Here is a 25,857-nt window from a genome sequence, read left to right as displayed (position 1 = left end):
ATGCACGGACTGTGGCAAACTTTGCCGCTCCAGAATTGGCTTGATCTGTCACACCAGATTCTGCCCCGCCTCAAGATGAAACCAAAGCCAGTGACTCACATAGAAGCATCCATTGTCTTCCGAGACATGACGAGTAATATACCACCACATCTGTCCAGTACGATTTCTTTCCCTTGTTCAAAATACCAAACAAAAATCTTAATTACCAAAAGATAATTCACTAATTAGTTATTTTTTTTTTATGATTCTTGTGTTGTCAGGTAAAAGAGAGTGTGCACAATTTCAGCTTAATCAGAGTTTGGGTGTGGGAGACAAACTTATGACCATACAGACAGACAGTGAGTTGATATAAGCTTTGTAAAAAAAAAGGACTTCTGTCAACGATTTAACATGCTATTCCAACTACCACAGAAATCAAAACTGTGACTTGAAATAAAACTGCCGCTAAACAATAATATTTGTGAACAAAATGAAAAAAAGAAGATGACACTATCAGGTTAATAAAACAAAACTTTATTTCATATTTTAAAATAAATCACAAATATATATCAATATTATACTCACAATATATACAGAATGATCAACTGAATTCGAAAGAGTCCAAAGTCTACTTTGACCTGTTATTTTTTTTCGGCAACATCTTTTATCAGCCGCATCGCATTTCCCAATTTTCCAAACTTGTAGACCAGCGGTGTTCTTTTCTGCCTCAATATCCAACAACATCGGGCAGATAATTGAACGAAATTGTTTGTGTTCTATGTAGTTTATGTGAGTAGAAAATGTTCCATTCAACAAAAATCGAACCATTTAAAAAACAAGGTTACAAAGACAGTTTATGTGGAAACACAAACTCAAAATCGGCCGCCGAAGTGGTCTACCTAGAGTCTTCAGCAGGATTCGAACACGGGACTTCCAGTTCCAAGTGCTTTACCCCTCAGCCACAGCATCTCCATAAATTCATTTAGCGTACACTTATATATTTTTAAAATAATAATTATTAACCTTATCCATACATTCAAAATTAATAACATGTTACATGTAATAAAGAGAAACTTAAAAAGATTTATTTTTCTTACAGTAGTGTACAAACGACTTAACAATAAGACTTTCCCCTCGCAAACAACAATTAGTATCTCCACTGTCATTTGTCATACAAACTAGACATAGATCTAGCTAGATGTAGACCTAGTTTTAGATCTAAATCTAGTTTCAAGATCTAAGTCTAGGTATAGAACTAGATATGAGAGTAGATCTAGAAATATATCTAAGTCTCGTCTAGACTCTAGAATTAGATCTAAGTATAGAATATAGATCTAGATCTAAGTGTAGATCTAATTTTAGATCTAGATCTAGAACTAGATATAGAATCTACTATATCTAGATTAGAACTCGTATGAATTTACACGTTTAATCTTAAAATTACTAGACCTAGAGCTAAGCCAATGTTATGATCACGAATAGTAGGCCTTTTGCTACCGAGTAATGGTCAACTATATGCTGTTCGTATTCATTTATTAATGTAAAACTACTGTTTACAGAATAAATAAAAATCTGTACACCTAAGCTGTCAGAAGATAAGTTATTTCCTTAATAATTAAAATTTTGTTCAAATTATAAATAAATCTAGATCTGGGCTGTATTTAGTCTTATTTAGACTGTCAGGCGTAGGCCCCTTTAACAAGGATATGTCAAAACTGCGCGCTGTACTTAAGTATAGTTCGTTATTTTTAAAACTTATAACTAAAACGAAGTTCGTATCAAAATTCATTTTTAAAAACAACATTGGAATCAGTATTCTATTCAATGAGTTAGTTAATAAATGGAAAATATATTTTATAATGATCTATTGACACATTTTCTATAGTGACCTTAGATGCAATTTATTTGTACCAATGCGCGAATCTATGAATGAAGCTTGAGTTATTAATAAAGAAGTCTATGACCTTTTAAAAAAAGTTATCTTCCCTGAAGTTTTTCAATTGAAAAGTGGTGTAATTTTTTGAAAAATCTGCTGGCATATATAATTTAAAAAATTAGATGGTTCACTTTCGGAAAAGAAAAAAACAGCCGTTGCATAAGAACTTTGAATGATCTAAAATATCATGATGTCCGATTTTCATTTTCTCTTCTAGTTTCTGAGATTTAAACCGGACGGAGGGACAGACAGACAGACAGGCCACACAAACTAATAGCATCTTTTCCCCTTTCGGGGGCCGCTAAAAACTAACATTCTTTAGTTATTTAAGAGAAAAAAAAATCCCTCAATGAGATGTGTCAAGGAGGTATTGTCTTTAAAAAAATATTTTAAGATGTTTTTCTTGTTTTAATTTATGTTTCTACATCCATCTCTATTGAAGTTGAAAGATATGCATATTTGTTAATAATACTTATATCAAAGTTATACAAAAATACATTATAATTTTACAATTCCTCTATTCAGCTTGCAAAATCATCGGCAAAACATAAAACATCAAAAACTTGGAACCTAGGTTGACACGGTTCTCAAAAACGGCCTTAACGATTTTCCTGGAAATTTGACAGTTGGTTTATATCTTTAGGAAAAGAATTATTAGCTGTTTGGCCACACTGGGAAAACTCTAGCTTGACGCAATAATTTTTCAAAGTAAAAAAAATGGCTAGAGAACTAGAAAATGTTTATTGGACAGATTACTTCTGCGGTTATTACCGCATGCAGACCCTATTCATTACAGAGTTTAATAAATGAAAAGACGTTTCGAAGCCTCTTGGAAGTCTAGATCTAAAGGCCTATCATTAGGAGATTTAAACAATCTTGTAGGTTTATACATTCGCTTAACCATGGTGTTTCATGGGGGGGGGGGGGGGAGGTAAAAAGTGTAAAAAAAAACCCACACATTTCTTTTACATTTAAAATTCATTAGTTATTCAAATCAAAATAATCGTATAAAGGAGGAGGAGTTTTACAAAAAAAATTTTTTTTTCTTGTTTTTAAGTCTGTTCTAGTCTATTTGAAGTTCTAAATTAAGAATATAATAGACCTACACCGGTTCAGCTGTTTGGACCTTCACACTAACGACCGAATATCAGTTTGTGTGTCCCTCACAATGACTAACGTTTACTTGAGAACACTTCTAGTAACTAATTCGAACGACTCAATGCCCACTCATAAAACCAGATAATGTTTGTGTCGGTAAAATCATCATTGACTTTTGCGTGATAGACCAAACTGCCTACTGATGACTTCAACTACCTTAGCAAGTGAATCTTTGGGTCCGATCTCTTCGTTTGTTTACGTTTCAATTGCACTATTACATAGTAAATGATAAAAATGACTTAATAAAAATGATTATTTTAATTACTTTCATAAAAATAAAACTTCTTAAATGTCTGTTTAGTCTTATATCAATTTGAATGGCAGTGACAACATTTAGATTAAACTATATATTGAAAAATATGATAAAACGAGATATTACATCTGAACGTACTAAATAATAGTTAATAAAAAACATGTTTAAAATTGAAGGTTAATAAAAAAAAAGAGAGAACAAAGTAAACATCTTAATATAAAGAAAAAATCCAGATTAATTAGAATGTTAGAAGAAACAAAAAGAAGAAACGTAGTTTTCAAATGCCCTTAGGAATGTGAGTAATATCGGTGATGTGGTGGCAGTATCTGAGCAGTGGCCTGGCCTACAACAAGCGCATTGCACTGGGCCTATGATCATCAGGAGTCAAATTAAAAAAAAAATGTATAAATGGGCAGGTAATTCAAATTTATATCATGTAACACTTCTAAGAAGAAGTTACTGTTATACTTGTAAAAAGAATGCCTATTGTAAGAAATTACTGATCTACATGTAAAAAAAAATGCCTGTTGTAAGAAGAAACAAACTACTGATTTACATGAAAAGGAATTCTTATTGTAAATGTAGTGATTGGTTTTGTTTTTGTCACGTTCAATCTACGGAAGAAGGGACCACCCAATTATTTAAATTGGGCCCACAGGTAGCTTACTAGACGACTGGGCGTTCATTTCGTGTACAAGTGTAGAAATGTACAAATGGCCTGGCACTGGCTGATCCAGGGCGGGAGGCGTTAGGTGCGATCACCCCCCACATATACACACACTCGGCCGACACCCCCCCCCCCTGCGGACGCATTTTAGCATAGAATTCACACAATTTTTACACGAAGTTATTACTTATGTTAATAATATATACTAATTATTTATGTTTCATCATATTTTTTAATGATTTCGCCTCCCCCCTCTAGTATGTTGGCCGATTTGGTTGGGTCGGGAGGGGGCGAGGGCATCAATCCTGCCCCCCCATATACTTTCGAGTGGGGGGGGGGCGGTCCAATTTATTTGTAGAAATCACAGCTTGCTAACAGAATAAATTAAATATCTATATGATTAAAACTTGTTATTGGTGTTTTAAGCGACCTTTACATTATGTCGTCCCCCTGTTAGCAGATTGGGTGAGGGGGGGGGGGGCGAATACATCTACTGCCCTTCCCACCTAAACCCTTTGAGGGGGGGGGCGGTCCTACAAAAGTAAAACGGGGAAATCATAGTTTTTTGAACAAAATTAGTTGAATTAAAATATAATTTTTTTAATTATGTCGCTCCCCTTCTGAAATTTTGGCCCATTCGGTAAGGTAAGGGAGGGGGCGATTGTATCTACTGCCCTCCCCACATGCAATCGCCTTCCGCCCGTTGGACAAACCAATAATTTTTCTTTTTGTATTATAGTTAAGAAATTACAAAATAAAATAAAAATCTGTCACTAATATAATTTATATATGCTATAAATTAAATTCTTATATCGAGTCGCCCCAACCCTATTCTTTAATGCCAAATGCAATCATTAGCAGAAATTATAAAAAGGAGCGAGGTTTAATCGTTTTCACTCTATCGCCCCTCCCCTTTCCAGAAGAAAACATGATGTTTTAAAACAGAATAGTCAAATATGGCGACATAGTTTATGTAATTTCACATAAATTTATCATGATTTTTTTTAAAGAAAAACTTTGCTTTGGAAAATTTAGAATTCATTCGAAATTATTTTTCAGTATAAGAGTAACGATTGAGATGGGTTCTGAAACCAAATATTTCCTAGTCACCTTTTCCCAACCTTTACTCAATCTGCTATTTTTTTCGTTAAATAAATTTGGGACTATGGCTCACAATTTATGCTTGAATCCTAAAAATTCAACAAAATTTAGAGTAGAATCTAATTGCTCCACTTAATTTATCCTCCCACTTCCGAAATAAATTTTTTGTTAGAGCTATGAATTATAGTTCTGTAACAAAACAAAGTTACAAACATGCCTATTAAACAAAATTTAACACTTACAAATGAGCTATTTTTAAAATGTTTTTTTTAAAAATAATTTTCGTTCGGCGGCGATCCTCAAAGGCTTAATCTAAATATGTGAGGTATCTTCAAATCGTTTTATTTGCAACGCAGTAAGGGTCTATAAATTCATATTAGAATATTTTTTAAAGTAAAACATTATTAAAAAGCTCATTTTTGAAAGGATGAATAATAACTTGTAGATGTCAGGAGAATGCGTTTCTTCATTGAAGAATGCAAGAAAACGCTTTTGACATCGGGGCTTAGTCCTGAACCCCACTGATGAATAATGAGTTGTTAATATCAGGAGAATGCGTTTCTGCAGTAAAAAATGCAAGTAAAACGTGGGTTACAGACCCCTAAGCTGTCAAGAGAAAGGCCTCAACATGACTGTTTTTTTTTTAGCCGAAAGTTGAGAAACACTGCTTTTTTTATTCTCATATATATATATATATATATATATATATATATATATATATATATATATATATATATATATATATATATATATATACATGCTGTACGCACATTTATGCATAGGGTTAGGGTTTACTGGGCGTTAGGGTTAGGGTTTGGAAAAAAATCACCCCCCCCACTCCTAAGTTCTGGATCCGCTAGTGTGTTCTGGTGTGTTGTGTCAACTAATGCCTACAAAAGTAAGAAATGCAATAAACACGCCACGTCTTCAAATAATACACAAACTAATGAACTTTATCCACCATAAAGTATTGCCATGTTATGTCTATGAATGAAAACAATGAATAAATCGGTCACGTGATATCTTTGATTGTTTCAAATTAGGTCGTAAGTTGTATAGAAACAATTGGGAAGCACGTGACTCAGTGTGTTTGTTTACGATTGGTGAATGAGGTCCATTCATTCTTTCATTCTTTCATCTTCGGCTTTTGCCACTTTGAGGGGAAATAAAAATTTGGATGCAATAGTGGAGATAAAGGACTGGAAAACCTTCAGTTCATTTCATAACAAGTTAACCACAGAAGTTTCAAAATTGAGAAAAAATATGTTACAATAATTGAGATAAAAAGTAGCAAAGCATAGTCGAAAGCATCCAGAAAAGTCACTTAAAAAGCAATATTAAATTTACAGGTAAAAATAATATTCTACAACATTACCATTCATTAATGGCTATAGATTTGAATTTGAGATCTTAATCTATGTTTTTTCTTTTAATTATACAAAGTATATTTAGTAGTGTTCCATCTATATGTAGTCCATCCTGTCACTGAGCTGTTACCATTAGAGCGCCAAGATAACTGTCTTCATTATTAAATTGTAATGTGTCTTGTTCAGAGGAGATAACTCTGAGGATGTCTCCTTGTCTCAAATGAAACACTCCGCCTGAGGAAACACGTGTGAAAGATGTGTTGTACTATCTCAAATAAACACGTGTGAAAGATGTGTTGTACTATCTCAAATAAACACGTGTGTAAGATGTGTTTTACTATCTCAAATAAACACGTGTATAATATGTGTTGTACTATCTCAAATAAACACATGTGAAAGATGTGTTGTACTATCTCAAATAAACACGTGTGTAAGATGTGTTTTACTATCTCAAATAAACACGTGTATAATATGTGTTGTACTATCTCAAATAAACACGTGTGAAAGATGTGTTGTACTATCTCAAATAAACACTTGTGTAAGATTGTACTATCTCAAAAAAGCACGTGTGAAAGATGTGTTGTACTAGATCAAATAAACACGTGTGTAAGACCTGTTGCACTAGATCAAATAAACACGTGTGTAAGATGTGTTGTACTATCTCAAATAAACACGTGTGAAAGATGTGTAGTACTATCTCAAATAAACACTTGTGGAAGATGTGTTGTACTATCTCAAATAAACACATGTGAAAGATGTGTTTTACTATCTCAAATAACACGTGTATAATATGTGTTGTACTATCTCAAATAAACACGTGTGAAAGATGTGTTGTACTATCTCAAATAAACACTTGTGTAAGATGTGTTGTACTATCTCAAATAAACACGTGTGAAAGATGTGTTGTACTAGATCAAATAAACACGTGTGTAAGACCTGTTGCACTAGATCAAATAAACATGTGTGTAAGATGTGTTGTACTATCTCAAATAAACACGTGTGAAAGATGTGTAGTACTATCTCAAATAAACACTTGTGGAAGATGTGTTGTACTATCTCAAATAAACACATGTGAAAGATGTGTTGTACTATCTCAAATAAACACGTGTGTAAGTTGTGTTTTACTATCTCAAATAAACACGTGTATAATATGTGTTGTACTATCTCAAATAAACACGTGTGAAAGATGTGTTGTACTATCTCAAATAAACACGTGTGAAAGATGTGTTGTACTAGATCAAATAAACACGTGTGTAAGACCTGTTGCACTAGATCAAATAAACACGTGTGTAAGATGTGTTGTACTATCTCAAATAAACACGTGTGAAAGATGTGTAGTACTATCTCAAATAAACACTTGTGTAAGATGTGTTGTACTATCTCAAATAAACACGTGTGAAAGATGTGTTGTACTAGATCAAATAAACACGTGTGTAAGACCTGTTGCACTAGATCAAATAAACACGTGTGTAAGATGTGTTGTACTATCTCAAATAAACACGTGTGAAAGATATGTAGTACTATCTCAAATAAACACTTGTGGAAGATGTGTTGTACTAGATCAAATAAACACGTGTGTAAGACCTGTTGTACTAGATCAAATAAACACGTGTGTAAGATGTGTTGTACTCTATCAAATAAACTCTTGTGTAGGATGTGTTGTAGTAGATAAAAAAACACGTGTGAAAGATGTGTTGTACTCTATCAAATAAACTCCTGTGTAGGATGTGTTGTAGTAGATAAAAAAACACGTGTGAAAGATGTGTTGTACTCTATCAAATAAACACGTGTGCAAGATGTGTTGTACTCTATCAAATAAACTCTTGTGTAGGATGTGTTGTAGTAGATAAAAAAACACGTGTGCAAGATGTGTTGTACTCTATCAAATAAACACGTGTGAAAGATGTGTTGTACTCTATCAAATAAACACGTGTGAAAGATGTGTTGTACTCTATCAAATAAACACGTGTATAATATGTGTTGTACTATGTCAAATAAACACGTGTGTAATATGTGTTATACAGTGTCAAATAAACACGTGTGTAATATGTGTTGTACTATGTCAAATAAACACGTGCGTAAGATGTGTTGTACTAGATCAAATAAACACGTGTGAAAGATGTGTTGTACTAGATCAAATAAATACGTGTGTAAGATGTTTTGTACTCTTTCAAGTAAACACGTGTATAATATGTGTTGTACTAGATCAAATAAACACGTGTGTAAGATGTGTTGTACTTTGTCAAATAAACACGTGTGTAAGATGTGTTGTACTAGATCAAATAAACACGTGTGAAAGATGTGTTGTACTAGATCAAATAAATACGTGTGTAAGATGTGTTGTACTTTGTCAAATAAACACGTGTGTAAGATGTGTTGTACTAGATCAAATAAACACGTGTGAAAGATGTGTTGTACTAGATCAAATAAATACGTGTGTAAGATGTGTTGTTCTCTTTCAAATAAACACGTGTATAATATGTGTTGTACTATGTCAAATAAACACGTGTGTAATATGTGTTATACAGTGTCAAATAAACACGTGTGTAATATGTGTTGTACTATGTCAAATAAACACGTGCGTAAGATGTGTTGTACTAGATCAAATAAACACGTGTGAAAGATGTGTTGTACTAGATCAAATAAATACGTGTGTAAGATGTTTTGTACTCTTTCAAGTAAACACGTGTATAATATGTGTTGTACTAGATCAAATAAACACGTGTGTAAGATGTGTTGTACTTTGTCAAATAAACACGTGTGTAAGATGTGTTGTACTAGATCAAATAAACACGTGTGAAAGATGTGTTGTACTAGATCAAATAAATACGTGTGTAAGATGTGTTGTACTTTGTCAAATAAACACGTGTGTAAGATGTGTTGTACTAGATCAAATAAACACGTGTGAAAGATGTGTTGTACTAGATCAAATAAATACGTGTGTAAGATGTGTTGTTCTCTTTCAAATAAACACGTGTATAATATGTGTTGTACTATGTCAAATAAACACGTGTGTAAGATGTGTTATACTGTGTCAAATAAACACGAGTTGAGGGAATGAATGATTGGCAATATCGACAATATGTTAAGGAAGGCTTTTATAGGAAACACACACACAAACACATTTCGTAAACATTAAATTAATTAGATTATCGAATGAACAAATCTTAAAGACTTACAAGAACAATTTCTTCCTCCTCCTCCCCCCCCCCCACAAAAAAAAACCACAAAAAAAAACAACTATTTACTATATTCTTATGTAAAAATAACATAAAATAGAAACACAAAGGAACACTTATTGATAAACAATTTTCTTTTGTGTGGATCATAATCAGCTTTTAGGAGTTGTTTATAGAGATCGGGTTTGAAACCAGGAAATCCTTTGCCGAAATGGAAGTCGACCACTTGAGGTGAGGCTGTGACAGAGTTGTGGTTTGTGGGACATGTTCTACCAAGAGTTGCGATGACATGGAGGCTAATACGAGGAAAGCGCAATCAGGGACAACCTAGTATAAAATTTGCGCCACATTTTCATGGAGGGCCTCAGAGCAGTGGACACCAAGTCGGAAGACGCTTCAGACATTGCCAGATCTTTGTGGAGACAGCTTTCCGCACAATGCGCCGAACGGCGCGAAAGGATATAAGTATAAGTAGGTCACTGGCAGCAATGTGATGTAGTCTTACCCGTGAAAGCGGTATCTTTACTATCCTGGCAATCTTGACAAACTGTGTGAGCAGTTTTCAAAAGACAATCACATCTCTGTCTTCGTTCACGATAAACAAATTGATGCAATGTCTAAACAAACATTTAAAAAAATATGTATATATATATATATATATATATATATATATATGGTTTGAGGTGATTAAATATGAAGTGAAATATTATTTCATCAAAAGATTTCTAACGATCAGGTATATTCATATAAAACCAGAGTTCATGTCTGGCTCAAAGTTTATAATTGGACAAACTAATCATTTACTTTATTTGCATTCATGGCACGTTTCTTTGACCCAACGTCAATCAATCAAGATTTGACTTTCGAAAAATGACAGGACACATGGGCAGACTGTCCTAGGGAGTGTGACTAATGGGCTTACTGTCCTAGGAGTGTGACAAATGAGCTTACTGCCTTAGCGAGTATAGCTAATAGGGTAACTCCTCTAGGGAGTGTGGCGAATGGGCTGACTGCCATAGGGAGTTTGACAAATGGGCTTACTGCCATGGGAAGTGTGGTAAATGGGCTTACTGCCATGGGAAGTGTGGTAAATGGGCTTACTGCCATGGGGAGTGTGGCAAATGGGTTGTCTGCACTGGGGAGTGTGGCTAATGGGCTGACTGCCCTAAGCCCCCAACCTCAAACAGGATCTCGTTCTGCTAAAGCCTCAATCGTATCCTTATTAGTAAGTCAATGTAAAAAATATATTCTACGTTAAACTGCTAAATGGTTTCAACAAGACAGAATTTCTTAGGCTTCCTCTTCTTTATTATGATATGCTGTAATTATCTTATTATTTTAATGAGCCGATTGAGCGGCTGTAATTTATAAGATAAGATTCTGTATGTCCAAGGGCTAGGGCTGACGCTAGGTCTCATGTAGCTGATCAGCTCTATGCTCCGCTCAGTCTCTGTATTAACTATATATATATATAAACATCTTTATTTGTACGAAAACAAATTGTGAAATATATGCCAAACATACCTGAAGATCTTTAAATTTTCCTTTGCTACCTTGATATTTAAAACTACTATACACATAGTAGATCCCTGGATAAGATAGATGTTAACAAAGGCTTCATTACCAGTAATATGAAAAGATGTTTAGTATATAAATCTAATTAAAATCACGACGCGCTATGTTGTTGAAGTATGAAAAAATATATGTGTCAGTGGCCATTTGACCTACATTTCCAAAATCAAAGTTACAAAAGAAAAATAAGAGAATATCTCTAGGTAGGTGATGCTCTATACTGTACTAGAATTATACACCGGCTGATTTGTTTCCAGACTTTAAATTTTTAGCCCGTGAATTAGTGGTTTGATAGAAAGCTTGTGGATTTTCGCAGATAGCAGTTTTCAGGTTGCGAATCTGTCAAAATCGGTTCTAAGCAGGCGTTAAGGAGGTAAAAGGAACCCGTGTAGGAAATGTAATATGAATTCGTACGACAGTCTAAGAGATCTCTTGATCAACGAATGCGTCAGTGGTGTTTTACAAATAGCTTATAGACCAGTATAGGCCTATAATAGATGTCTATGTATGGGAACATCAAGAGTCGCCTCGAGACTGAAGGAAGCCATAAATCTAGTAAATGTTAAACTTATTCTATCATAGACAAATACAAATGTATTAATATATATGAAACCAATCAATCCCATTTCATTATTTTTATTTGAATTCATTATACTGCTCTGAGTCTGAGGAAATATTTTTTCATGAGTCTAATTAATTTTACCAGTATAGATCTAGATCAAGACCAAGACAGCATTTATACATTTTAAAGGTCTGTGATCTTTGATTAGGCGAATCACTAAAAATACAGAAATACATGAGAACCATGCTGAGAACCAAGCTGTTATTATCAAAATTAAAACTCTTACATATTATGTATTTGCTTTCGAATTTACGAAACTAAAGTGATAAAATCCAAAGTCTCAACATGCCGGTTCTTGAAAAAATATAATAAAACCAAAATAAGGCTCACAATTACCTGAGAAAATTATCTCTAAACCATTGTTAGTGACTCTGATGTGCTTCACAACCTCAACATCTTTTTTCTGATTCAGATTAAAACTCACCAACATGAAGTTTCCGTTTTGAATTTCTGAATTCCCTAAAGAACAAAAAAGCGTCAGGGTTAGAAGTTAATATACTTATTATGTACAGGCAAATAAGGCTAATGTAATGAGCGCCATATTTTTTATGTTATATGCTGCGCAATCTATAAGTATTCTATTTGTATACGCTATTCTCAACAATATCTAATTAATAATTATCTATAGACATTTATATCATCACCATAAATTACGTTATATTCTATGTGATATATAATTTTATCTATGTACATAAAACAATATCTAAATAGGTCCTATTTTTATGTTATATGCAACAGTATATAATTGAAAGTCATACCAAAAAAGTATATGTATGAATCATGCTTAAATGTTTGCAGATCCTAACGTTTCTAGTTGTTTAGGTTGAAAAAACACTCACCTGCACATCTGCCGTCTAATTTCGCTGAACTCGTTAACCCCTTGTGCACTATGATAGGTCCTGTTGGTTTAGTGACCTCTGGGTAAGTGTCTGCTTGAGCATTTATGTCGCTCTCTATGAAAATGTATGTTCATACGTCAAATATTCAAATGTTTATTAAGTCCAGATGAGGGAAATAACATTAGACAGTATCAAGAGAATCTACTCTCACATCTCTTAAAAAATAAACAAAAGAAAAAAAAATGAAAAGTAAGTAAGTAGAAAGAAAGTAAGTTCACAAGTCTCACTTTCATTCACAGTATACATCTTGTTCACGCTAGATTCAACAGATAGCTTTAACTCTTTCTTTCCTGATTGACGATATCATCGTTGATTTGACCCCAAAAAATTAACTTAATTTTTGAGTTTGTAAACATTAATTTGTGTATGAAAAGGGCATGCATTTATCTATTCCAATTATAACATTTTCTGATTAAAAGAAAATCATTATTGAAGTTTCATCCCAACATGCTAGTGGAATGGGAAAAAAAGAATAATTCTGATTGACCTTAAATTTCCCTTACAAAACAATAGTTTAAAATTTTTATAATAGATTGTTCCGAATGTTTATATATATAGTAAGAGAAAAAGAGAATTTCAGATAAATCTAATACCGTTAATTAAATTTTTCGGATGGTCTCTTATAAAATTTCTTTTTCAAAACAAAATCCGGAACATACTTTAACGATTAAAAAAACTTTTGTTTTGTTTCAGCAAGAAAATTAAATGTAAAATAAGTCTTAAAAAGTCATTTTCAATAATCGTTTCTAATAAATTACTTTCTTATTTTGAAATCCTGAACAACTTATTGTCGATATTTTTGAAAAAAAGAGTCATTTCACATAAATTTGTTTTAAGTTGAAAATACGGAACAATTTGATATCGATAATTAAACTATAGTGACGTATTGTCTAAGAATATAAGTGTTGAATATTAGTTAATCATGTGATTTCAAACAATCATTTGACATAACTTATTTTTTATAAAGCAATATCCGGAACAAATGTATAATTAATGAAATATTAGTCGATATAGAGATTTTCATTTTCATGTATATGTTATTTACGTAAAAAACTGGAACAACTTATTATTGATCACGTGTTTTTGCGACGTTTAAGCATGTAAATAAAATGTAATATAAGTTAGAAGAGCAAACAAAAGTTCGATGGCATTGATTTGTTTTTCACAAAAACATCCGGAACAATCTATTATAGATGCTATTGAGATGTTTAACCGGATTCGGTTAAATCAGATTTTCAATAGCCTTAGAAGTTGTTTTTTTTTTAAACTAAACGCGACGGACAGACTGATAACAGACAAAACACACAAAAATAAGCAACTTTTATCCTTATGGGGACACTAAATAAAAAATAAATTAAATCTGATTATTTACAACTTTTTGCGGAAACTAGTTTAGTACTACGTCTTGCCGCTGCTTGTCACGCTACTGCACGAAAGTCGCTGCATAAAAGTCCATTTTAAAAAAAAGTTTGTGCGTGATATTTACATACAAAGTGCATTCTTAGCCTTTATAAACAAACATAAATGTTTTCTTTTAATTTTAGCAACTAGTTGACCAGAAAAAACACCTATAACTAATATTTATACTTGTTCTGAACATTTCTTGTACATATAAAAATTTTTTTTGTTAACACATTGTAACATTATCTCCATTACATTTATGTATTGTTTTAGAATTGGTGAATTTTTATCAAAAAATCGCTTGCATAATTAATTTTATAAACTAAACGGTTTGCTTTTAGAAAACAAAATGTAGCGTTGCACCTAAACTTTGCAAGCTTCATCGCAAGGTAAAATAAATAAATCATTTCTCTTCTAGTTTTTGAGATCTGAGTGTGACAGACTACAGACGGACATTTTGCACAAACCAAATAGCGGCTTTTCCCCTTAAGGGGGCCGCTAAAAAAGGCAAGTACCAAAACTTAATTTTAAAAATATTTAATGATTATAAATGATTATGTACAACGAATAATTGACCTTGTGCCCTTCTAATTTGTAGAGTAAATCTTTTATCGAACAGTCTTCGTCAACATGATTTTTTTTCTTATATAGATTATTTGAATAAGCAAAGTTTTAAGTTTGTAAATGTAAGGTTTTACTGTAATTTTGCTTTATACCGATTATATATTATTGAACTATCTGTGACAAAGATATGTTTTAGTCATTTGTTTGTTATATAAAAAAAAATGAACTTACGGTAAAGATTTTGAATCTGTTGAATAAATACGAGTGACTTTAACTTTAAAACATGTAAGAAACTTAAACTAACAGATACATAACTAAGCATTATTTACCATTCACAATAGAATAGAATAACAAAAATAGAAGAGCTATTTACATTTAGTTTCTTTTCATAAGTTATGTAATGTTTTTTCCTCTTTTCTCTTGTTAAAACCTCTCTCCTATCTATCTATCTATCTATCTATCTATCTATCTATCTATCTATCTATCTATCTATCTATCTATCTATCTATCTATCTATCTATCTATCTAATCTATCTATCTATCTATCTATCTATCTATCTATCTATCTATCTATCTATCTATCTATCTAATCTAGCTATCTATCTAATCCAGTGGTTCCCAAACTGTTTTGTCTCGTAGACCCCCTGCCATGTTTTCTGGTTTTCGGTAGACCCCTTGCTCAACTTGCAAATTTTTGCAAATTCATCAACATTTTTTAAAACAAATTTCTAACTGTAATGAGTTGAAGAGTGAAAAAAAATTTTAAAACTACACAACTACGGATATTATGTTTCATGTACGAATTTGTTGTTCAATGAAGTAGTCTTCCCAACATTAAATATTAATTAATTAATATGCCTTAAGTATCATTGTAAAAGGTTTCGCAAAGAGCAGTATATCTCGTGATCTTTCACGTGTGGCTCAAAATCTGCGGAACTGTTTTCATTAACAGGAGAAAGGGCGAAGGCGAGTAACTGGAGCCTAAACATACCCAAACATGGGAAAGGTCTCGTGGGTCAACACTATGGAAATATATAAGGAGACGGCGACACAGCGCTACACCTTGTCAGGCCAAATTGTAAATATGTCGGTCGCAAAGATTTACATAAGATGCTTTTAATTTTATAACTTATGCCACCGAAGCGACTTTGAACTGTATTGTTGCTTTAAGAAATTCTTTTAATAATAACAGATGTAGGTTTGTGTAAGACGGCTGGTAAATTTAATGTTTGACCTTTGCTGCTTTCCGTATTTGGCTTTAAGTAAAGAAATCTTGTAAGACGCTCACAAACCATCATCTTCTTTATATAATGTCAATGATTTTGTGGCTCTATTCTGAACTTTATCTTCGAGTGTTTTAAAGTTTTTCAAATCTTTATTTTTGTCAGGATGGCATTGCCTCAGATGATCCTACAGTGTAACTGGTTTCATATCGTCATAAAAAGTCACTTAGGCAACCAATGGCTAGAAAAGGAAAGAATGAATCTCAATTTTAAATAATCAACGTTGTATAGTTTACATTTATTTTTTTCTAAACATTAGTTACATGTAGACAAAATTAAGCTATTTAAATAAGTATTGGAATTGAATACAACAATTTTTCGTTTGAATAGCAGGATAAATATTTAAAGGATTAACGAAGTTACAAATCATAGATTAGTGTATGAAATAATTACATTAATGAAATGTGAAAATTAAGTAACGACCTTCTTAAATGAAATCTATTACCATAGACCCCCGTGGACATCTCATAGACCCCCAATTCATTTTTTCACTTTCGTAGACCCACTGGAGGTCTTCGTAGACCCCTGGGGGTCTATATAGACCACTTTGGGAATCACTGATCTAATCTATCTTATCTATCTATCTATCTACCATAGTTAATAAAAAATAAGTGATTTCATTTGATCCCATTTGTTTAATTTTTATATGGCTATCCACCAATGTAAGCCTACTAAATACTATAATGAGTAGACTTGAGCTTTGAAGGAGATAACAGTTTTTAATAAAAGATTTCTCCAAACCGTTTCAATAAACTTTGATATTTTCAGGCTGTCTGAAACACAGCACTCTTTATCAACGCTGTCAGATCTGGTGTTGACACTATCAATGTGAACATTCTGTGACGTCTGGTCCATAAATTCACTCAGTATTTGTTCACAGTCCACACATGCAGTCTCTTTATGTGGGCTAGATTCCTAAGTGACAAATTCAGGACTATACATTTCGTAAAAACATTACATTAAGCACAAAAACACCAAAATAATAAAGGGAGTTTATTTTATAAACAAACTCGTGGACGGCTCATGCGGGTCAGTCAAAATCGCACATTACATAACAAAATTTTTTCAGCTAGGTTACAGAACAGTTGTGTATTAACACGAACTGCCCATTCATTCTTGTATTGCCAATGTTTAAATGAATAAACCGGCATACACTATTTGTACTTTGATTAGAGAAAACAATTGTACGTTAGGCATAACTAGTTCTCCCCCCTAGACATACAGTTAGCATTCAATTTTTTCTTTACGTTTGACAAAATTAAATTACAAAAAGTAATTAAAAAATAATGATCTCGCCATTTGTCTGATAACTAAATAATAGTTTACAAAGGTAAGGGTATCATAATTACAACATTTAGATGAAAATTTCTGTCCATCGATCGCAATATTGACTTTAAGAAACACGTTGTATAGGCCTAGAAATTCTATTTGGATCGGTTGGAGGAAAGGTGGGAGCAGGAAAGATTTCAGGAAACGTTTCAAGAAAAATTTCAGGAAATATTTCAGTGAAAATTTCAAGAAACATTTTAGGAAATATTTCAGGAAAAATATCAATAAAAATTTCAGGGAAAATTCCAAGAAAAATTTCAGGAAACATTTCAAGAAAAAATTTCAGGTAAAGTTTCAAGAAAAATTTCAGAAAACATTACAGGAAACATTTCAATAAAAATTTCTGAAAAACATTTCAGGAAACGTTTCAAGAAAAATTTCAGAAAACCATTTAGGAAAAATTTCAGGAAACATTTAAAGAAAAATATTAGGAAGCATTTCAGGAAAAATATTAAGGAAACATTTCAAGAAAAATTTCAGAAAATTTTTCATGAAACATTTCAATAAAAATTCAGGATTCATTTCAAGAAAAAATTAAGGAAACATTTGAGGAAACATTGCAAGAAAAATTTCAAAATATTACGTACAATGTTGTCTCTGCTTCAAAAGGTCTATGTGAATCATATGTTAAGCCCCATATGCACTACTCTAGATCTGGTATTTATTTATGTAATATCTCTTTTGGTATAGCTACCAGAGTATATGCACTTTTTAGTTAATTACACACTTCTGCTTCTAAAATGTAGAGAACAAACTAAAATTAAGTGTAACTGTTCTTTTAGAACTGCATCCACTTGATCTTTACTAAATACAAAATAGTAATGACTAACCTGAGATGCCGAATGTGAAGTAGAACTGAACCCAAAATAGATGGCAAGGGAAAGAGCTACCGCTGATGTTATAAAAGCAAGCACTGACATAGGTAGACCAGAGAAACATCTGAGGGGAAAAAAAGTATTTTAAAAAATCATTTAATCAAAATTCTTGATAAGAAAACCGTATTTTATTTAGAAATTATTATTACAAGCGTTATCTTTAAATGAGTGTTAATTTTTTGGTAGGAAATGAAACCCAAACCAAGTTATATTATATTATAGGCCTATACATTTATTATACTCTAGCAATTTTAATTTTTTTTTCTGATTAATAATATTTAGAAGAGCCTAAATAGTATGTCTAGATCATCATAACTATTTTATTACACTACCTTTATTCAAGGGGGGAACTTGGATGCTGATCTCAAAAACGGCTCTAACGATTTTCCTATAAATTTAACAATTGATATATATCGCTGAGGAAATAATTCCTAGCACGTTGGCCACACTGGACAAAAAACTCTAGTTTGACCGTTATCATTTTTAAGTAAAAAAATGAAATTTAAAACAATTTGGCTACAAATCTAGATCTAGGTCTATGTCTAATAGATATATTATCTAACATCTGTTTTGAAAGGACTATCGCGTTCTTGAAATGACTATCACTTTCAGAAATTTTCGAATGTAAAGCTTTCTGACTGAAGAATGTAATCAATTAATGTTCCGGAACAATTAGCGCATCGTCTTCTAAATCTAGATCTAAATGCTTATCATTAGACTATGATAAAGTGTACTAGATCTATACATTCGCTTCACCAGGAGTCTTTCTCGAGAAGTGGGGAGAAGTAGGGTAAACAAATGTTCCATTGTTTTTTAATCTAACATTCACTAAGTTCAAGGAGAAAAATAATCAGTTGCATAAAGTAGGTATTGTATTTTATAAAGTTTTTCTTGTTTTTGAAATTCGTCTCCGCCTGCTTGTAGTTGGAAAAAAGGATTTAAAAAAAAATCTACAATAAATTCCTTACTATTACGAAATTTGTATGGGCTCTTTTCTAAATGTTTTATTGACTCAATTTGAGATCAAACTTATTTTATTTAGCTTATATTTACAATTATTATTCCGTATCCGTTAAACCAGTGTTTCTTAAATTGGGGTCCTCGAGACAACCAATGCTGGTTTGAAAAAAAGTTAATATTCCAAAATTATATCCTGCATTATGGGTCATTGTAAAGAAGTTAATGACTTTTTCCCCGTCTTGTTATTTAGAACAAAGTGGATTTATTGCCATAATAAAAGAAACCAACTAGAAATTTTGGGATCGTTAAGCCGGGCATAAATACACTCTTAAAATCTCAACACCTTCCTAGATGTCATTTTTTTAAAATTTGAAACAAAATTTATAATCTCAATAAGCACTGTTTCAACTAAATGTTTTTTGTTTTTTTTACATTTGTTACTTATATAATATACATTTATGTATCTTTTTCACTTAGGGTTACGTGGGCAAATTTTAACTATATAAAGGGGTCGCAGTTCAAAAAGTTTGAGAACATCTGCGCTAAACAACATTTACTTATCGAATTCAATTCTGCTTACTTCGTCGAAGAGATTTACAGATTTTATTTAGAGGTTTCATTTAGAGATGTACAGATTTTATTTAGAGGTTTTATTCAGAGATTTACAGATTTTATTTAGAGATTTTATTTAGAGATTTACAGATTTTATTTAGAGGTTTTATTTAGAGATTTATAGATTTTATTTAGAGGTTTTATTTAGAGATTTACAGATTTTATTTAGAGGTTTTATTTAGAGATTTACTGATTTTATTTATTTATAGATTTTATTTAGAGATTTACAGATTTTATTTAGAGATTTTATTTAGAGATTTACAGATTTTATTTAGAGGTTTTATTTAGAGATTACACATATTTTATTTAAAGGTTTTATTTAGAGATTTACATATTTTATTTAGAGATTTTGTTTAGAGATTTACAGATTTTATTTAGAGATTTTAATTAGAGATTTACAGATTTTATTTAGAGATTTAGAGATTTTTATTTGGAGATTTAGAGATTTTATTTAGAGGTTTTATTTAGAGATTTACATATTTTATTTAGAGGTTTAGAGATTTTATTTGGAGATTTAGAGATTTTATTTAGAGATTTTATTTAGAGCTTTACAGATTTTATTTAGGGATTTACAGATTTTATTTGGAGATTTTAATTAGAAATTTTGTTTAGGGATTTAGAGATCTTATGTAGAGATTTAGAGATTTTATTTAGAGATGTGGGAGGTCCAAAGGTCTGAAAGGGTACTTTACTTTTACTTTGGGGTAGGGTCTTACAGAGAAATGTTTGACAAACTTGTTCTGCAATCCTGAACTTAAGACGCTATGCTCCTGTTTCACCAAATTAGCAACCTTGTAGAATACATAATTGCAGCATAAACTTTATAAATCCATTACATTTAGAATTCATCTTTTAAAGATGAGATTTATTACTGACGCATATGATTGTCTGATTCAAATAAATACCACTGCTTGGCATCTGGAAAAAAAGATCTACCTGGCCGGACACAGAGTAATATTAATTATTCATATACTTCTTTTTGGAGAACTTCTTAGACAAAACTGTCTGGTTAAAAAGCCCATCGTTGCCTTTAGACGGGAAACAAAAGAGGGGAAGGACGAAAAAATCTTTTTCTTGGTCAGATGTCCAAGGGGGTCACTTGACTAAATAGTGGTCAATAGAACTATTTTCAAGAGTTATATATTACACAACAAAACAAGATAACAACAATCAAAATATAACAAATACTTTAACAAAAAAAAAACAACAACAAAAACAAATCGCATATAAGGGAAATAACTGTTCATTTACAGCCATACGTCTCAATACTGTATGATTTATTTACCTTTTTATACAAATTTTTTTTTACCACTAATTAATTAATGAATTGTTTTTTTTTTTTTTTAAATGATTTCATGTTTTGTTAAGGACAATGCATGATTGTTCAAAGTTTCAGCTTGATCCGAAAAAAAAAGGGATATAACGTGTTTAAATTTTTACCAGACAGACAGACAAACAGAGTGAGTTGCAATATGTGCCATTGATAACATAATGGAATTAGGGGAGTGTACATTTAGACTGCTGAAAGGGAAGAACTAATATACAGAATTGCAGTACTTCTTGATTTCAAATGGAGTTCAATCAGCACCTTTTGAGGTTTGCAGTGGTGTCAAGCAGGGATGTGTGCTCGCACCTACTCTGTTTGGCTATTTTCTTCTCCTGTCTACTGCATTATGCGTACAACGACATAAACGAAGGTGTGTTTCTCCATACAAGATCCTATGGAAAACTATTTTATGTATCAAGGCTGCGGGCAAAAACCAAAGTTAGGAAGCTACTCATCAGGGAACTCCTGTATGCTGATGATGCAGCTATTGTGGCTGATTCTGATATTCAGATACAGTCCCTGGTTGACAAACTATCTGCTGCTTGCCAGAAGTTCGGCTTAAACATCAGTCAAAGCAAGACTAAGATACTTGTCCAAAACACAAACACTGCACCTCAAGTAAGCATTAATGGCAAACCACTAGAAATCGTTGATCACTTTTGTTACCTTGGCTCCATCATATCCAACAACACTCTACTGGATAAAGACATAAACAACAGGATAGCCAAGGCAATGGCCACCTTGTCACGGTTGCAGAAAAGAGTTTGGGACAACATATTGCTGACTAGCAGTACTAAAGCCCTTGTCTACCGGACCTGTGTGTTGAGCACCTTGCTGTACGGAAGTGAAACATGGTCAACCTACTCATGTCAGGAAAAAAGCTGAATGTCTTCCACCTCCGATGCCTAAGGCGGATCTTTAAAATAAGGTGGCAAGATAAGATAACCAATGAGGAAGTGCTACAAAGAGCAGGGTGCCAGGACATCCGCTCTGTTATCAGCAGCAGACGCTTTGGCTGGTTGGCCACGTTCGTAAAATGCCAGTAGGTCGACTTCCACTGGACATCCTGTATGGCGATTTAATAGAAGGCAAGAGAGCCGCTGGTCGCCCACTTTTACGTTATACGGATGTATGCAAACGCGACATGAAGCTCTTCAAAATCGACACTGGCAACTGGGAAGAGAGAGCATAAAGGAAGGGTCACAGATTGCAGATGTCATACACAACAGAAGCAGAAAGAAGGGTGAAAATGCAATGGCGCCTGGTGATTATATATGCCCTATCTGCGATCGCAGCTGTGTATCAAGGATTGGCCTCTGTAGTCACACAAGAAGTTGCAAAGGGAAAAGATCGTCACAGACTTCTTGATTTAAAAATGGGAAGATTTACCTCCCTTATTTTAAAGCTATCTTTTTTATTCTTACTATTTTCATTGACAATATATATATATATATATATATATATATATATATATATATATATATATATATATATATATATGTCCAACCATTAGTCTAGGAAGGGAAAATAAAGGTATTTTTCGTCGTTGTGATAACCACATGACACCCTCGCTAACCATCGGCCATAAATACATATTGTTGCCAACTATAGGATGTAAGTACAGATCTTTTAGTCTTAGGTCTCAATATATAGCTTTAGCACATTGTATTGCTTCATCCAACGATGTTAATTACAGCACAAGTCAGTTCTAAGAATAGTTCGATAATAAATCTGTTTACCGTTTTAAAAAACTCCTCCATTTGTGTTTCTCTTGCTTTCTTGGCTTTGGATCCATAGTTACAGACTTGTTTCGTGAAACTACTACAGACAGAAATACACAAAAAATTGTGTTGTTTTTTTAACCAGATTTTGCATTTTTACATTTATTACGAATAATTTATTTCAATATCTAAATATTTCTTTACAGTATAAGTTCTTTGTAAAAAAAAATGGTAATTATTGCTGACATAGACTGACATAGACTGACATAGACTGCCATAGACTGCCATAACATAGACTGCCATAGACTGCCATAGACGGACATAGATAGCTTATAAATACTTATGGGCATTGTCTTGAATTCCGTAGATTAAGGATAAGTGCAGTATTTCACACGACCACGCAAATCCAGATGTGACCAAGGGCGCCTGGAGGAGGGTGCACCTGCATCCCCAGGATTTGGAGTAGCCGAATTCTAGACAATTTTTGGCACCTTCAAATCCATTAACTTCTTTTAAGTAGCAACTGTAGTGCTTTCACTACAATAAGCTATTGTATTAGACTAATAACAATAATAATAATCTTTATTATCGAGAAGGAAATTTTCTTACAATTTGTGCATTACACCAAACCTAGTCTGTGGCGTTGACTTCTCGAGAGACGATCTTTTCCCTTTGTTGGGGGGGGGGGGGAAAGCCTGGGTGGCAAATTTGCGAGTGCTGAGCTGGCACACGTTAATAATTGCCTCTCTTTCCTACTGACTAGATCCAAAGGGAGGGAGAGCCATCGCAATTTGGAGTCATGTTGATGGAGAGCTTATCGGAGAGCAGTGCTTTTACCACTATCCCTCAGCCTACAAGGTGTGACAAGTCAAAAACTCGCTGTTAGAGTCACTCTAAATTATCACAGCATTAATTATTATTTTTCATTATTTATTTATTTTATTTTAATTAGTTGTCCATCCTACCCCTAAATCATTCACCCGCACCACCTTTTCCGCTCCAGGTTAGACTTAGTTGACCACCTTGGAGATAGCTAAGGCGCGTCCTTTCATTTATCTGCCCTTGATCGGGGAAAGGTAAACACCCAATCTCTTTTGTCTTGCCCGCCGGATGTCTGAAGGACGGTCGCGGTTGACACCGCCTTGGTTTGAATGCAAGCTAATCCTCCTCCCCCCCCTTTCTCCCACGTCTCTCTTTGATCTAAGAGATTACACGGGTCAACATACCGCGTGATACACCAAGGTGCGTCGCTTGTCGGACTTCACCCACGTGTAAGCTAATTCTTAGCCTAGCCCATTTCCTGTGTCCGCCCGCACTTTCCAGGCTTATATAAAGTAAACCAACTCAAGCCAGACCCTTTTTCATTTCTCATTCGAGCTGAGCTATCGAGTCTGGACTATATCACTTATTCTCTCTCCTAGAGGAATACCTGGTGGTAAGCCGAACTTAATCACAAGTTCCATCTTAATTACTCTGTGTATATTTCCATTGGATTTTATTATGTGTATTTTGCCTAGTTCATTTATATTTAATTAGTGCATTGTGTATTTCTCACTGGCGTAAGTAGAAAACATAAACATGTGCTATGTATATATTTTAGTATTGCATTAATCTATTAATGCTACGTTGCTCAATTGATCATTGATGCAACCATGTATATATTTGTACACCTTATTTTATTTCCTTTATCTCGGTTGATCGCCTTGATGATTGTACTATCGCACTAATACTGCGCTTAGAAAGGAGATATGAGTTATCTCCCCTGTATTGAATTATCTCCACTTAACTCATTTTACTCTAATGAGAGTTGCGCCGCTTGAACGGACACACCATTCAAGCGCGCTCCATTGTTCTCGACCCACGGTCATATGTAAACAATCATCTGGGTCGCTGACCACCGCCCAATTCACCCCCCCCCCTTTTCTTTCTCTATCCACCTGTGTTGTTCATTTGAGATTATTATTTCCCCTTCTATGTACATTTTATGTTATTATTTCCCCTTTTATGTACATTTTGATATTGCTACTATCATCCATCTATTTTCCAAATCCCATTTGTCATCACCTCCCCCTTGTGCTCTAAAGCAATTTTACCAATCTGACGAATGCACCTCAGTCGAGGGCATCGATAAGATGTATGAGAGACATGTCCTAACTTGTCTTTATTTATCCGCAGCCTCCCTCAGGTGTCTGCCTATTGCCTAGTTATTGGATCAACGATCTATTTACCTGCAGTTGTGCTTAGTGCTATTCAGCGCTGCACTTGCCTATTTATTTATTGGATCAACGATCTATTTACCTGCATTTGTGCTTAGTGCTATTCAGCACTGCACTCGCCTACTGAGATCTACTCAACCCTACCACTTGGCGCTATCGGCATTGCCCGCCTATTCGACAGCCCACCTGTCAAGCTATTAGGTGCGACGTCCCTATAGATTCAGATCTGTGTGAGACGTCATAGCTACGCCAACCCTCTGCAACTCACTGGACATATCCTGTCAACTACGCTGCCCACGGCAGATCCGCTCTGCCCGCAGTAACCTTGTGCCCACGGTAGCCGGCCACCCGCCCTACTGTGTCCACTACAGATATTAGATTTTGGGGATTGAGACTCCACAAGAACTATATCACCGGCGTCCCTCTATCCGCTAGAGCGCCACCTCCAGCTGCAGAACCTCAAGCCAGGACACAGCCAGCTGCGACATCAACAGGACAACCAGCTAAGTCAGAGGACAAAGTGACATACTCTCTTATTAGGTGCAAGAGTGATGATTAAACATAGAATATACTAGAGATAGATGCAAACCCTCCCCCTTTTTATTCTTATATGTATATTTATGTAAATAAATATTCTTCATTTTTAACTTTTGTATATATCTTTCATTGCTTTGTCTCGTTGCGTGTCTGCTCCCGATTCATATGCTGATAAGTGGGGGTGTGATAGTTTTAAAAATAATCATCCCCTAGACATAAAACGTGCCAAACACACGTCACATTTCCCCACCTGTCACATTTTGGCGAGCCCGTCCCGGGATTTAACCCATTAGTACAGC

At 33.6% G+C, this 25,857-nt stretch overlaps 1 protein-coding gene across 1 annotated transcript in view; it reads right to left on the bottom strand.

Moving 5' to 3' along the window:
* Nucleotides 1-497: 497 nt before the first annotated feature.
* Nucleotides 498-25,857, bottom strand: part of LOC106060009 (uncharacterized) — a 45,768-nt gene continuing 20,408 nt past the window's right edge. The window contains exons 2-10 of the mRNA XM_056040618.1: nt 22,824-22,905; nt 18,141-18,249; nt 16,723-16,896; nt 14,930-14,945; nt 12,674-12,787; nt 12,171-12,293; nt 11,165-11,229; nt 10,146-10,257; nt 498-6,695 (exon numbers count right to left, since the gene is read on the bottom strand). Coding sequence (XP_055896593.1) covers nt 6,577-6,695; nt 10,146-10,257; nt 11,165-11,229; nt 12,171-12,293; nt 12,674-12,787; nt 14,930-14,945; nt 16,723-16,896; nt 18,141-18,249; nt 22,824-22,879 — 888 coding nt within the window. The 5' untranslated portion in view covers nt 22,880-22,905 and the 3' untranslated portion in view covers nt 498-6,576. The remainder of the gene's footprint in view (nt 6,696-10,145; nt 10,258-11,164; nt 11,230-12,170; nt 12,294-12,673; nt 12,788-14,929; nt 14,946-16,722; nt 16,897-18,140; nt 18,250-22,823; nt 22,906-25,857) is intronic.

This window comes from Biomphalaria glabrata, chromosome 9, assembly GCF_947242115.1.
Source record: "Biomphalaria glabrata chromosome 9, xgBioGlab47.1, whole genome shotgun sequence".
NCBI lineage: Eukaryota > Metazoa > Mollusca > Gastropoda > Planorbidae > Biomphalaria > Biomphalaria glabrata.
Note: the sequence above shows the minus strand (reverse complement) of the source record. Positions and strands in the feature narration are given on the sequence as shown.